Below are 13,663 nucleotides of genomic sequence, written 5' to 3'. Positions count from 1 at the left end.
TCTATTAACTACAAATTTCACTTCAGGGTAGTAAGAGGCACATAAAATATTTATATTATAAACAGGAGAGTCTAATAGGTCTGCGAGATTTTGTCTTAAAGGGTCTACATTAGCCTCGCCTTTGGGTATTTGAGGATTCCAGTCTCACAAGTCCATCAACCTGGTGAAGCTGTAAGTTGACCTTGAAATAGGCTCTGTATGGCTGGTGGTAGTTTACCGGTCTGTCTCTCCTACTGGACTGAAAGTTCCTTGGTGGGGAGGCACCAGGTCTCAATCATCTCTGCCCCCGCCCCCCCCACCAACAGCCTTGGGTTGGGGACCCAGGAGGCCTCTGTGGGATCCAGCCCTCCCTTCACATGAGGTGTTCAGCGCCTGTAGCAGCTGCATCCCACAAGGAGCTGGATCTTACTAGGGTACTGCCTGGATTGAGATGTAGATTCTCGGGAGGAATTGTCCTCAGAGTCAGGGTTGCAGGGAGGTAGGAGGTGGATGGGCCCCTGGGCCGGACAGCTGGTGTTTGTCAAGCAGAGTAAAACTGAAGCTTTGTTTTCCCCCAGACACTCCAAGGACGACGTTAGTGGCAGGAGCTGAGCTCTGCTGGAGAAAAGAGATAAATGACCACTCCTGAGGTCAAGGAAACCTCCCTTTCTGCGCATGTGCAGGAAGGCTCTTTGGGAATCAAAAGGGAGGGGGAGCCACCCCATACGAAGTGTGGACATGCACCCACAGGCCTCTGCGCTGGAATCCATCTTAGCACAAAGCGGTGCGCGCCTGCTGGGGAGGGTTCTAGGGCAGGGCAGGTGTGAAAAAAGAAACCAGGTAAACAAAGAGCCGGAAGAACTGTCCTATATAAGTGATTTGAATCACCTCTTTACTGCATCGTCCTCATTAGGGAGGGCGTCCACACTCCTTCTCTCCAGGTGTGTATCTCTGCCTTGCTCCTGTCTTAAATAAACTGCTTCTCTGTGTGCTCTCCCACATGTTATGCTGTGTCTCTGACAATAAACTTTGTACCTGTTTTCGCCTCCTTGAGAAATTCATTTTTCAAATGCGGCAAGAGCCCCCTGCTTCTAGCCTCTAGTCCCTGGTGGTCTAGTGGCTAGGATTCCTGGTTTTTCACCCAGGCTGCCCTGGTTCAGTTCCTGGGCAGGGAACTGAGATCCTGCTTCAGGCCACCACTCGCTGCTGTCTCTCCGAGACCAGCAGGGGCAGCTGGGGATTATGGGAAGCCTACCTCTCCATCTTGGCTTTTCCAGAAATGCCACCATCTCCAAGCGGGATGTTAATCAGTAACAGTCCCCCGGGGGTCACACTTTGGAAGAGCAAATATTTGCTGCACGCCTTCGGCTGTAAGCCCTAAGCTTCTGTCTTTGCCCTGAATGAAGGACCTCCCCAGGCACCTGGCGGCACCTCACTGGTAAGAGGCAGCGGATTAAAGGGAGGCCTTCACAGTGTCTGCCTAGTGAGGAATGGGGAGAGAAGACCTTCTTGTCCTCTCTGAGCGGGTTTCAAGGGAAGGGGGTGGGAACCTAGGCAGTGCCGAGCCCTCATTCCCGGACTGGATAAGGTGCGGGTGGGAGGTAAGAGGCGTGTTGTAGACATAGGGGGCTTCCTCGGCAGGAGGCCAGAGGAAGAGGCTTTTTTTTTTTTTAACATAAGGGCTTCTTTTTTTAAATTTTTTAAAAAATATTTATTTGGTTGCACTGGATCTTAGTTGTGGCAGGCAGGCTCCTTAGTTGTGGCATGAACTCTTAGTTGTGGATGGAACCCAGGCCCCTGCATCAGGAGCATGGAGTCTTAACCACTGCGCCACCAAGGAAGTCCCCAGGAAGAGGCTTTTAAGGCTTGAGATTTCAGGCCCGCCACACTCACTGTGCAAGCCCCACACAACTCCCTGGCCTTCTTCCCAGGGACCTGTCTGCCCAGGCAAGAGACTTTCCCCTGCTTCCAGATCTGGGGGTAGAGCTGCTGCTCCAGGTCTATTCAGGGCTGAGAAGTGGTGGGTAAGGGGTTGATTTCTTACTGCTTGGGTTCAATTTAGGATGCTGTATCCTTGTGTCATCCTTAAACAAAATTAATGGCAGTTACGATTAAGCGAAGATGAATTGATTCAGGAATAGCAGAGGAATTGCAATTCGGGACCAACAAACTATGGCAAACCATAGGCAAGTCCCAAAGAGACAAAGGCGAGGTTGGCTTTTATTAGGTTCAGGGAGGAAGCTGGGGAGTGTTGTTTTGAACCAAAGCTCATTGGAGGAGAATGGGAGTTCAGAGTCATGGTGGCTTCTCGTTGGCAGCAAGCGTGGGCAGTTTGCCGTTACTAAGGTGTGCGGAAAGCTTCCTTCTTCCTGCTGATCATGAATATTGAGATGAGCTGGAATGCATGAGCGCCCACCCTGCATGGCTTCCTGACTCCATTCTGAATCAGGTGTCCTCCATTCTTTTTCACTCATGGCATCCTCGGCCGCACCCTGGTGTTTGAGGGGATGCCCCCTGCACACAGATTCTGTCCTGTTCTGTAGATGAACAAAGACCCTAGGGGATGCATGGGACTGCCGGGTAAGCAGCGTGCAGGGCCGCCCAGTGTATTCCCTGGCTGCCACTCCAGACTGAAGGTGGAGCTTCGAGGAAACACTTAGCAGTCAGAAGGGGTGACATCTACTTGCTGTGCTGGGATCATTTCCTGATGGCTGTCAGAGACAGAAGTGATTCTGAATTTGGGAGTGTCCCGCTGTGGGGTTAATTTACAAAGGGGTGCTATATCCTGTGATATAATGAAGGCAAGAACCTGGGTGCGTTTGGTACATTCCAGGAGGTACTCACCCAGCATGTGCAGTGCCGGCGTGACCTACTGAATGCAGGCTTGCCATCTAGAATCAGACAGAGTTTCCTAAACGCTGACAGCTAGAAAACAGCAGGAATATTTCACTGAGTAAGGTCACGCCACTGAAGCTGTGGAAGGAATGAGGCCCCGGATTCTATGGCACCCTTTAGCAAAAGCAAAGAGCGACGCACTGAGTCCTGGGGCCAGGGGTCATTTTGTAGCAGGCACAGGCGAGGACACAGCCCCCTGCGGCGGGGAGAAGAAGCCTGGGAACCTCACCCTGTCGCCGCATTTTGCTACAGGTGGCCTGAGAATGAGGGTCTCTGCTGACGGGAGCTCCCGTGAGGTCTGCGGCGTCGCCTGCCCCTCGTGCACTGGGGCAGTGGGTCCAGTGGGCAGAAGAGGGTGAGGGTGCATCCTGGTGACCTTCCAGACAGCCTCTGGGACACAGGCTTGGGGGTGTCAGCTGAGTATCAGGAACCGTGTGTGGAGGCAGGCAGGTGGCACAGCCCAGCGCACAGTTTATTCAGATGGAAACTGTACAGGTGCTCAGGAACCAGGCTCGGTGCCCAAGGATGTGAGGGAGGCCAGAGGGGGGGCAGTGGTGGCGAGTGCGGCGTTTGGAGACCCACTGCCTGTGCTGGAAGGCTGGCCCCACTAGAATAGGCAGCCTCGGGGCAGTGAGAGGAGGACACACTTCACAGGTCACAGTGAGGATGAGATGAGACCGTCCAAGTGGAGCTTTAGCCCAGGCTCGCATGGCGTGAGGCAGCTTGTTATCTGTCTCTGTGCTGGGGAGCTCCAGGGAGAGTGAAGGCGGGAGCTCCTAAGAGGAGTTCTGTAACTGGGCCCCAGGGCTGGGTGGAGTGCCCTAGGGGAGCTGCAGGGGGGATCCCACCACCGAATCAGGCAAACTCAGCATTTCCCCCTGCCCTGCCCCGATGGCCACCCAGACCCTCCAAGTCCCCAGGCAAACATGTCCCCAGGTCCAGGTCCCCGCAGCTCAGCTTGGACGGGCTGCCGTATCGTCTAGCGATCAAGGGCAGTGCACGAAGCAGACCAGTAAAAGCCTGGGAAGACCTCCTGACTCCGGCCGCTGCTCTGACCGCACCCAGTGAGGCCGGGCACCCAGACCGCCTCCTCTTCCATCCCCCTCTTCTTGGCTGCCTGCCACCCCGCTGGAGGAAGTGGGATGACTGGGGAAAGCTGGGGGAGACTAGGAGCTGCCCGAGGGCGCGGCCCTGGATGGAAACCCGAGGCGGTTTCACCCTGTGAAATAATGCGCCCCCGACTCAGGTGACAAATGGGACCCCAACTTGCTCAGGGTGTCCCCGAGGCAGGGCTCGGGGAGCTAAGCCCCGTCCCCCAGGGAGGAAGCGGGTCCCTGGAGGAGCTGTACCGGGACACAGGGAGGAGGTGTGCATCAGCCGTTAAAATTGAGCTCTGCCCTCTTTTCTCCCGAGGAAGCCTTGTTGCCAAAGGGAAGCCTCCCGGGCCTCCACGCTGCCCAGATGCAGGCGATGCTGAGCCTCCTGCTGCCCTGCCTCCTGGCCCAGGTGTGGCTGGTACCCGGTTCCACCCCTGGTCCCCGCTCACCAGAGGCCCAGGCAGGACTGGAGACTCTGCCGACCCCCAGGGCCCAGACCGAGAGCAGCGAGGGGGCGCGGGTCCTGCAGGAGGACGAGGGCCCCCCCTGGCTGACGGCCGACTGGCAGGAGCTCTCTGGGGAGACCTCCAACTTGGGGTTCAGCCTGCTTCGTAAGATCTCCATGAGGCATGACGGCAACGTGGTCTTCTCCCCGCTCGGCCTGGCCTGGGCCATGGCAGCCTTGACCCTGGGGGCCAGGGGACAGAGCAGGGCCCAGCTGGAGACGGGGCTCCGCCTGCAGGCCCTGAATCAGACCCTGCCCGCAGTGAACCAGACCCGGCCCCCGCGCCTGCCTGCCCTCTTCAAGCAGCTCCGAGAAAGCCTCTCCCACAACCCAGAGCTGGGCCTGACCCAGGGGAGTTTTGCCTTCATCCACGAGGACTTTGATGTCAAAGAGACCTTCCTCAATTTCTCCAAGAGGTATTTCGATATGGAGTGTGTGGCTGTAAATTTTCGCAACGCATCCCAGGCCCAAGGGCTCATGAATCGTCACATTAGCAAAGAGACTCAGGGGAAAATTCCCAAACTCTTTGACGAGATTAATCCCGACACCAAATTAATTCTTGTGGATTACATCTTGCTCAAAGGTACTTTGATAATGTCCTGCTCTCCCAGAGCCATGGCTCTCTCTTCGCCTGCCTCTTCCTTTCCTGCTGGGCCTGTGTATGGTCGATGCCAAATGATCTCCTAGGAACATGCTGTTCTCAGGTTTTACAAACAAACACATGTAGGACATACCAGGCACAGTGCCAGACAATGTTTTCACTTGATGCCCCTGCCCTGGGGGCCCAGGTGTTTGCAGGGCTTAAGTCTTCTAAGCACGTCTACACAGCTCTCCTCTGACATTCTGACATGCGGAACCCTCTGGGTCATTTTTTTTTTTAAAAAAGGCATATCATCTGAGAGATTTAGGGTTGCACCTTTGCTCTTTCACGCTCTACTTTTGTGACCTGGGGCAAGTGACAAAGGCCCTTGTCCTCGTATTCTCAATATAGAAAATGCACACTCCCACCTACCATAGAGATGAACTGAGGCTCAGAGAGATCACATGGTAAACGGCAGAGGCCAAACTCAGACGAGGGCCTCCTGACACGCTCAGCCCGGGTCCTTTCCATCCTGCCTCTCTCGTGAGGACTGGACTGGTGTGGCCACAGTTGTAGCAGGAAGGTGATACTAGGGGACTTGCAAAGTCTGGGAGGAGGACATGCTTCCAGTCAGCCAGACAGACAGACAATCAGTGTGTAGAGTCATGGGCCCACACTCCGGCAGCCTCCTCTGGGTCGCGTGGCTCTTTGTCAGCCAGGGGCCCCTGCCCTCAGAGCCTCACCGAGCACAGGATGTGCGGGAATGTCGTCACTTTTGCCACGGTGGCCTCTGTTTGCACATGGTGTGCACTAGACAAAGTGGCGGTCAGAGGGCCCCTCCTGCAGACAGGGCTGGGGACAGGCCTTAAGTCTTCTCTAGGCTGGAGCTAACCAGCCACAAGGGAGCGAGTGTAGAAGAAGGTGGGTCCTTTGGGCTCCAGCTGGAATGAGTGACTTTTGTTCACTCGAACAAAAGTTCACTCAAAACACCCAGTGTTTTGTCCAGAACAATGAGGGAATGGGGGAGGGGAGCGGTCATTAGGAGATATCTCCGTGCTTTTGTGTGTGATTCCAACAGGCCCTCTGGATGGATCCAGGTTTTGCCAGCTGGGAAAGAAGCCTGCGAAAGGCTGATCTTTGGGGAATTTATTTTGGCCGCCTGAGCTGCGGTCAAAACAAACCTGACAAGGATGCCTTTCCTAGTTGGGCAGAAAGGGGGATAGAACACTGGCCCTTTATTACTTTAGCAAGAACGATGCTTTTGAGGAGGGCGGTTTCTGCAACGAGTTTCTTTCTTACCTGTTCAGGGAAATGGCTGACCCCTTTTGACCCTGTCCTCACCGAGACAGACACTTTCTACCTGGACAAGTACAAGGCAGTCAAGGTGCCCATGATGTACAGGGCAGGCAAGTTTGCCTCCACTTTTGACAAGAATTTTCGTTGCCACGTCCTCAAACTGCCCTACCGAGGAAATGCCACCATGCTGGTGGTCCTCATGGGAAGGATAGGTGACCACCTGGCCCTCGAGGACTACTTGACCACAGATTTGGTGGACACGTGGCTCAGGAACATGAAAACCAGGTACAGCTCCCTCGTCGCCCTACTCCAGCTCAGCTGGCCCCTCCCTACGGGCACCCACAATTTCGTTCCGTGCCCGTCCCAGCCCAGCCCGCTGCGGGCTCCCCGATGGCAGGGGCCGCGTTTGTCCTGTTTCCCCCTCTATCAGCATCTATCCCAGCGCCTGGCTCGTTCATTCACTCGGCCAGCCCTTATCAAGTTTCTCCCACGTGCCAGGCACTGGGACGCATGCATGATGCTAGCCCTCGCAGAGCTCACGTTCTAGTGATGAGGGCACCAGCAGGGTGCAGGTGGGGGTCAGGGAAGGCCTGGCCAAGAAGGTAGCAGTAAGCGAACACTTAAGAGGAAGGAGGATTCTGAAGGTACGCTGGGGGAGAGAAGAGGTACAGGCAGAAGTGGGAAAGTGCTGGGACGGGACTGTGCTTACTGGATTCCAGGAAGAGCGAGGCAGCCGGTGAGGCTCCAGCAGCAGATAAGGTCGCAGAGGCGCCAGCAGGTGTCACCCGGGACCATACGTTACTGGCCCCGGAAAAGACTTGGGCTTTTGCCAAGGGAGACGAGAAGCCACTGGAGCCAAGCAGAGGAGCAGTATGGCCTGTGCTGAGAAGAGACACTAGGGGTATGTGGGAGGGGCAAGGGGACCAGCCAGGAGGTCAGCGCAGCCACCTAGGCCAGGATGCTCGGCAGGTGGCGGCAGTGGAAGTAACGAGGAGCAGTGGGGTCCTGGATCTGTGACGAAGCCGGAGGTGACAGGGTTGGCTAACGGACTGGATGTGGGTGACAGAGAGGGAAAGAAAGTCAAAGGTGAAGGCAAAGTTTTTGGCCTTAGCAACGGGAAGGAAGGATTTGCCATTTACTGAAAGGGGAGACCGTAGGAGGAACACGCCGAGAGGTAAGTTCAAAAGTTCAGTCGGAAACATCTGGATCAGAAATACCTATTAGACATCCAGGCGGAGATGTCAGGAAGGCAGCTAGATCTGGGGTGCAGGGTGAGGTCCAGGCTGGGGAGTCAGCAGCACGTAAATGGAACCATGAGACTGACTGAGACGACCGGGGGCGGGGGCCGCGTGCAGAGAGCAGGGTTGGAAGCAGAGCAGGGTCGCAAATGCTTGTGGAATAAATTAATCCACCTACTGGGGTGGGGGGAAGGCAGCGCCAGTAAGGAGTCCACGGCGATGCCTCCGGAATCCTGTCACTCCAGCATTTGGCACAGAGAGGAGTCCAGCTAAAGATCTTCAGTGTTCATTTTATCTTCATTCTTCTTCTTTTCCTTCAAATCCTTAGAACCTAGAGTAGGACTCAAACATAATAAGCCTTCAACAAATGTTTGTGGGGATACATTTATAAATCGGTCTCCAAGGCATGTCATGTCCTCAGTTATATTCCAGCCCGACAGCCTGGCCCAGCTCCGAGAGAGAGCAAGAGAGAGAGAGAGAGAGAGAGAGAGAGAGAGAGAGAGAGAGAGAGAGACAGAGACAGAGACAGAGACAGAGACAGAGACAGAGAGACAGAGAGAGAGAGAGAGACAGAGAGAGAGAGGTGGGGGTGATGAAGGGAGCAAAAGGAAACTACACGAGACATCGTTCTGGGTGCTTAACATATATTATTTCATTTACTTCTCTGAAGAACATTGTGAAATTGGTATTGGTATTTTGGCTGTACTTCACAGATTAAGACATTGGGACTTCTTTAAGACTAATTTAGTACCAATTAGTAGTTTTCATTCTTTTTATTTTTGAGCCACAGAACTCATCTCTCTAAACAAAAAACACCATTGTGCGAATGTATATTTTTTTGGGGGTCTCTGTAATCTGGGTATTGAAAACAGCCTGGAGTCTGTAGGACTGATGGCAGCAGCTGTTTGGTTGGTTTGGGGTTGTTTTCAAAACCCAGGGAAATGGATACAAAGTGTGGCATTCTTTGCTAAAGAGAATGCAAGTCATTGCCTGGGAAATGAAACTGGTTCCCTGAAGCTGAAGCTCTCTTCTCTGAGTCAGGCCATTCATTACAAAAGAACAGAATGAGCTCTAGTCAACGGAGGGAGACTTGTTACTGGGAATAAGCTTGGGGGAAGGTTAAAAGAAAGTGTGACTTTTTAGTGTTCAGAATCTATGGCTTTTGTCTACAGTTCACCATTATATGTACTTGTACCACAGAAAAATGGAAGTTTTCTTTCCAAAGTTCAAGTTAGACCAGAAGTATAAGATGCACGAGCTGCTTAAACAGATGGGAATCAGAAGAATCTTCTCACCCTGGGCTGACTTGAGTGATCTCTCAGTTACTGAAAGAAATCTTAAAGTATCCAAGGTAAGTCAGGACCTTCCACTGGGGCCCAAACCCACGAATATTTTTACATACCATTTAACGTTGATAAAAGGCCAGGTTGTAGTAGAAAATTAGATTAAAATTCCAAAAGAATTGAAACAGCACCCAAGTTGGATGTTTTAAGAATTTGGAGCTACTTTTTAAAACATCTGTTCAACTAATTTAATCTCTCTTACGCAGAGCTCTCTCTCTTCTCTCCCAGTGCTCAAGGAGAAATTTATCCCAAAATGGAACTGGTTCACAGATTCATTCAAAATTCCATGAAACTGCACCACTTTAAAGATGAAAGAAAGCCCCAGAGGTTATCTAACTTCCCGCCCCTTGTGGAAACCCTGTCTGAAATATCCCTACAAAACAGTAGGGAGTATTATCATTATCGCCTCTTATAATAATTATACAGGTCCGTCACTCACATCACATGAGGTTCCTGGACAAAAGGGCCTCTCAGACACAACAGGTGGCCTAAATACAGGCCACCAGCGTTCAGGACGACTTCAGGGTCCCAGGGGCTTACCCCATGGACCACTTCAGAGCAGTACCAGGTGCTGGGAAGCTGCTACGGAAGACTAACCACAACCCTGCCCCTACCTAGCCTGCCAGAAGGAAGGTCAAAGTTCTCAGGGGTTCCAGACGGCTTGAAAACCTTCCAGGAGGAACACCAGCTCGGCTCAAAAATCAGTAGCACAAAGTACATGCTAAATAAGTATTTGTTCATCTGATGCATGTGTGCATGAACTGGCCAGCCACAGAGTCCCTGGGTCCCTGCCCAGAATGAATTTCACAATCGGTTCCTGGTGTCTCCTGGTATTTTGTGGGCTTCTAAGGCAGTCGCTGGGGCAACCTCAGACCATTCCTGTCTGCACAGATGAGTCCTGTAGCACTAAATCCCGAGAGCATGGCCCCGTGGGTAGGACAATAACACAGAATGTCCAGGGGCTCAATTAATTCCCTCATCTCCACTGGCACACAAACGGCCTTCCATGTATTTCCTTTTCCAGGTTTTACAAAGAGCGATGATTGAGGTGGATGAAGAAGGAACAGAGGCGGTGGCGGGAACCCTGTCAGAAATCACTGCTTATTCCATGCCTCCCATCATCAAAGTGGACCGGCCGTTTCACTTCATCATCTATGAAGAAACCTCCAGAATCGTGCTATTTCTGGGCAGGGTGGTGAATCCGACTCTCCTGTGATTGATGACATGCGTGAGTCCTTAGAGCCACAGCAGACGCTGGCTCTGAGGTGTCTGAACTTACACAGGACGCTGGCACTGGGTGTCGCGCCCTTGTCCTCAGATGCTAGTTTGAGCCATCCTTAGATAAATCTGCGTATTAAATTCAAACTTATTTTAAGGAGATGTTTGTACAAGCTGTCTGGTATTTTAAGCCTGTTTCTAAGAGCCTTTGTTATTGACTAAAGACCATCTTGGTATCTGGACTTAAAACTATGGTAGATCAGAACTCTATTTCAAGACGAAGCCTTTGGGAAGAAGACAAGTACACATTCTCCATGGGTCATGAGCTTCGCTCTCTTTACTTCTCCCTAATGCAAATCAGTGTTTTATTTTTAACCTACTATAGAATCATTTCTCGGTGACTAAAATTAGAAGAAAATAGCCACGGTCAGTCCTGCTGCAATGTGGCTCCACCCACTCCGTGGAGCCGTTAACTGAGCCACAGATCATCCAGTTCAATACCTTCGTTTTACAAAGCAAAGAAATGGGAAACCGGAGAGAGGGCCGCAGTATGGCTTTCGTGGGCCCCAGGTACTTTTGTCTTCACAGGCTCCTCCCTCTGTAAAAATAAATATATATATATATGTGTGCGTATAATAGAAATTATATTTTATGACTGCATTGGTATAAAGATGAATATATTCTGGGTTATATCTGTCTTTATACCAGTGCATTCAAAGTATGGAACTTGCTTGTTGCAAGAAGCAAAACATCTTCATGGGCCCCTAAAAGTATCGTGGGTTTGAGGCCCTGTGCCTACGGCATCTAATGGCTAAATCATACAGGGCATCTCAGAGGAAGGAAAACGTCACCCAATGGCGCAATGGCAGAGTCAGACGCCTGCCTCTCCTGACTCCAGTCCCCAAGCCCATTGCACTCTCCTTTCTGTCTACAGCATCTGACGGGGTCCGTCCACTTCAACAGGCAGCATGTGCTCACCTCTCAGTTACCCACTGTGGCTAGACGGAATATAAGCATGGACTTTGTCCCAAGGTTCAAAGAAAAACAGCAAATACTTTCTCAGCCAGTCATTTTCTGTTATATTGACAAGAAAATATTTTAGGAGTAATTTCAGAGAACCGTGAATAGAGTTGACTAATCTTGGAGTGTCAACTATGTTGACTAACGGCCTAGTCGGGTTTTTTTCTGTTTGCTATCCAATTTAAATATACTTAAAATTAATGTATAGATCAGTCATCTTATTAGAATAAGTCAGAGTTATGTAAATAGCACTTAATGTGAATAGGTAGTAATAGTAAGCAGCGGTCTAGAGACTAACTCTTCATCATTCTAAAACCTGGACATGAGTTCATCCCTGTATTCCCTTCCAAGGGCACTAGCTGACATTGGTAAGCCAGGCGGCTCTAGAGCCCAGAAAGAAACAAAAACAGACGACTAACTTCAGTTGGCATCCTTCAGTGAGCTGTTAGTATTCAACTAATGAAGTTCATTTATGGAAACATAGCAGAAAGAGAAATAAGAGAGGGCTCAAATTACCCATTTTTAAGAGATGAAATCTGAAAATGAAAGCCTATGAGAACACAATACCCTCTGAAATAAATATGGCCAAACCCAGTTATAAAAAAGGTTCATTATTATCAAAGGATTCATAGAACATACATATCAAACTCTCCCCTCATCTCTGCACATAGTTGCACAAAACAACGCTGGCATAACAATGATAACTGACATTACTCTTTAAGGTAGAAAATGGCCCTATTCTCTATAAAAAATTAATATTTCCCCACATATGCTTGAAGAAGCTCCAAGGACACTAGGTTTCAGATTTTCTAAATATATATGCATGGTGAAAAAATGCAGACCAATGAAAAAGTACTTGATCTTACAAAAAAATTCAAGGTTTCAACTGAGGGGGAAAATTCTGAGCATGGTAGCAGTGCTTCACTATATTTAAGTGTCAGGTTTTAAAAACTGTTCCTACACACACACACACACACACACACACACACACACACACACTCACACTCCCTCTCTCCCTCTCTCTCTCCCCCTCTCTCACACACATGCTGTATAACAACTGAGACCAGATTACTGACTTCATTGAATTCATTTCATCTTCGCTGTAAAACCACTAGGGCCAAGCTAGAGAGACTGTTCCATTTCAATTCAAATATTTCACGTATGTCCACTAACTGCAGGTAAAATGGACTTACTCCTCCAGAATAAGGTGTCTTTATAAAGCTCAGGAAATCAAGTAACGGAAATGACTTTTAAATGTGTATGAGGTTATGGAAGAAAACCTCTATATGCTCCTCTCTATTAAGTAAAATCCTTTTTGCCTTCTCCATTTCTGCCAGTAAAGTTGATTCTACAGGTCTATTTTTTTGCTTATAATGCTAACTAGTGAAATTTTGGAACATGTCCTTAAAACTACAAGTTTCCATAATTAACAGATAGAGATGTCCTTATTTCTCTGCAGCTACAGATGGAGGGAGATCTTTCCTTGTCACACAACTGGTTTAAAGGAACTATCTGATAAGTTGTTAAACTAAGAACTTTTACAAGAGTATCAGTCTTGTTTCGAGTGTAAATCGAGATATATGTGGATACTCATAACTATCGCCAATTCGTTTTTTACTGTTTTTACGTATCTGTCCTTGGAAGTATAGTTTTAACAAATATTTCAACGACTTTAGAAATTATCATGTTCTGTGGGAAGAAAAGGAAGCCTCCCAACATAACGCTGACTGTCTTAATTGATAATTTAGTGCCTAAGGCTGCAGCTGACTTCTGTAGAATTCTGAGCTCTGTAAGCAGTAGCGACTTTTCTCTGTCAAATTGTTTTCCTCTTCTCCCACATGCATGGTGGAAAATAAAAAGTTCCTAACTCTGCTAAATTTATTTTTGAACAAATAAACTGAAATTCTCCATTCTTTTAAGTAACAGAGTCAACGTGGACTATGAATCAAAGTACTAGAAAAACTGACGCTGTTCTGAGGTCCACTACATACGCCCAATACTGTCTCCTAGATCATAATGTATTCAGTTCCACGTTAGTGATGTTAGTAGGAGACGTCACTAAAATAGTTAAATGAAATCCACAAAGAATGCATGAATTGACCAGTACTGTCAAGCTTCTCATACCTACTCAATTTTTAATTACTGACAAAATGAATGGTTGAACAATTCCATTTACCTGACTGTGCTTAAATGAAAGATATGAAGAATCACTAAAAATAGCCAAAATAGGGCTTCCCTGGTGGCGCAGAGGTTAAGAGTCCGCCTGCCGATGCAGGGGACGCAGGTTCGTGCCCCGGTCCGGGAAGATCCCACATGCCGCGGAGCGGCTGGGCCCGTGAGCCATGGCCGCTGAGCCTGCAGCGTCTGGAGCCTGTGCTCCGCAACGGGAGAGGCCACAACAGTGAGAGGCCCGCGTACCGCAAAAAAAAAAAAAAAAAAAAAAAAAAAGCCAAAAAAGAGGCCATATGTAAGGAAAGGGGGAAACAAACAGC

At 49.7% G+C, this 13,663-nt stretch overlaps 1 protein-coding gene across 1 annotated transcript; it reads left to right on the top strand.

Moving 5' to 3' along the window:
- Positions 1 to 1,378: 1,378 nt before the first annotated feature.
- Positions 1,379 to 10,341, top strand: SERPINA10 (serpin family A member 10). Its single transcript, XM_024759993.1, has 5 exons — positions 1,379 to 1,417; positions 4,288 to 5,059; positions 6,364 to 6,637; positions 8,791 to 8,941; positions 9,958 to 10,341. Exons 2-5 carry the CDS (start codon positions 4,336 to 4,338, stop codon positions 10,147 to 10,149), a joined length of 1,341 nt encoding a protein of 446 aa, XP_024615761.1. The 5' UTR covers positions 1,379 to 1,417; positions 4,288 to 4,335; the 3' UTR covers positions 10,150 to 10,341.
- The last annotated feature ends 3,322 nt before the right edge of the window (positions 10,342 to 13,663 follow it).

Source organism: Neophocaena asiaeorientalis, unplaced genomic scaffold (assembly GCF_003031525.2).
Source record: "Neophocaena asiaeorientalis asiaeorientalis breed wild unplaced genomic scaffold, Neophocaena_asiaeorientalis_V1.1 scaffold476, whole genome shotgun sequence".
Taxonomy (NCBI): Eukaryota; Metazoa; Chordata; class Mammalia; order Artiodactyla; family Phocoenidae; genus Neophocaena; species Neophocaena asiaeorientalis.
This window is presented reverse-complemented; position numbering and strand designations above follow the sequence as displayed.

Bases quoted from the DNA above. Each gene is read 5' to 3' on its own strand.
- SERPINA10 (XM_024759993.1), top strand. From the start codon at position 4,336: ATGCAGGCGATGCTGAGCCTCCTGCTGCCCTGCCTCCTGGCCCAGGTG. The intron at 5,060-6,363 runs GTACTTTGATAA...TTACCTGTTCAG, and splicing joins GGATTACATCTTGCTCAAAG to GGAAATGGCTGACCCCTTTT. The intron at 6,638-8,790 runs GTACAGCTCCCT...CTTGTACCACAG, and splicing joins CTCAGGAACATGAAAACCAG to AAAAATGGAAGTTTTCTTTC.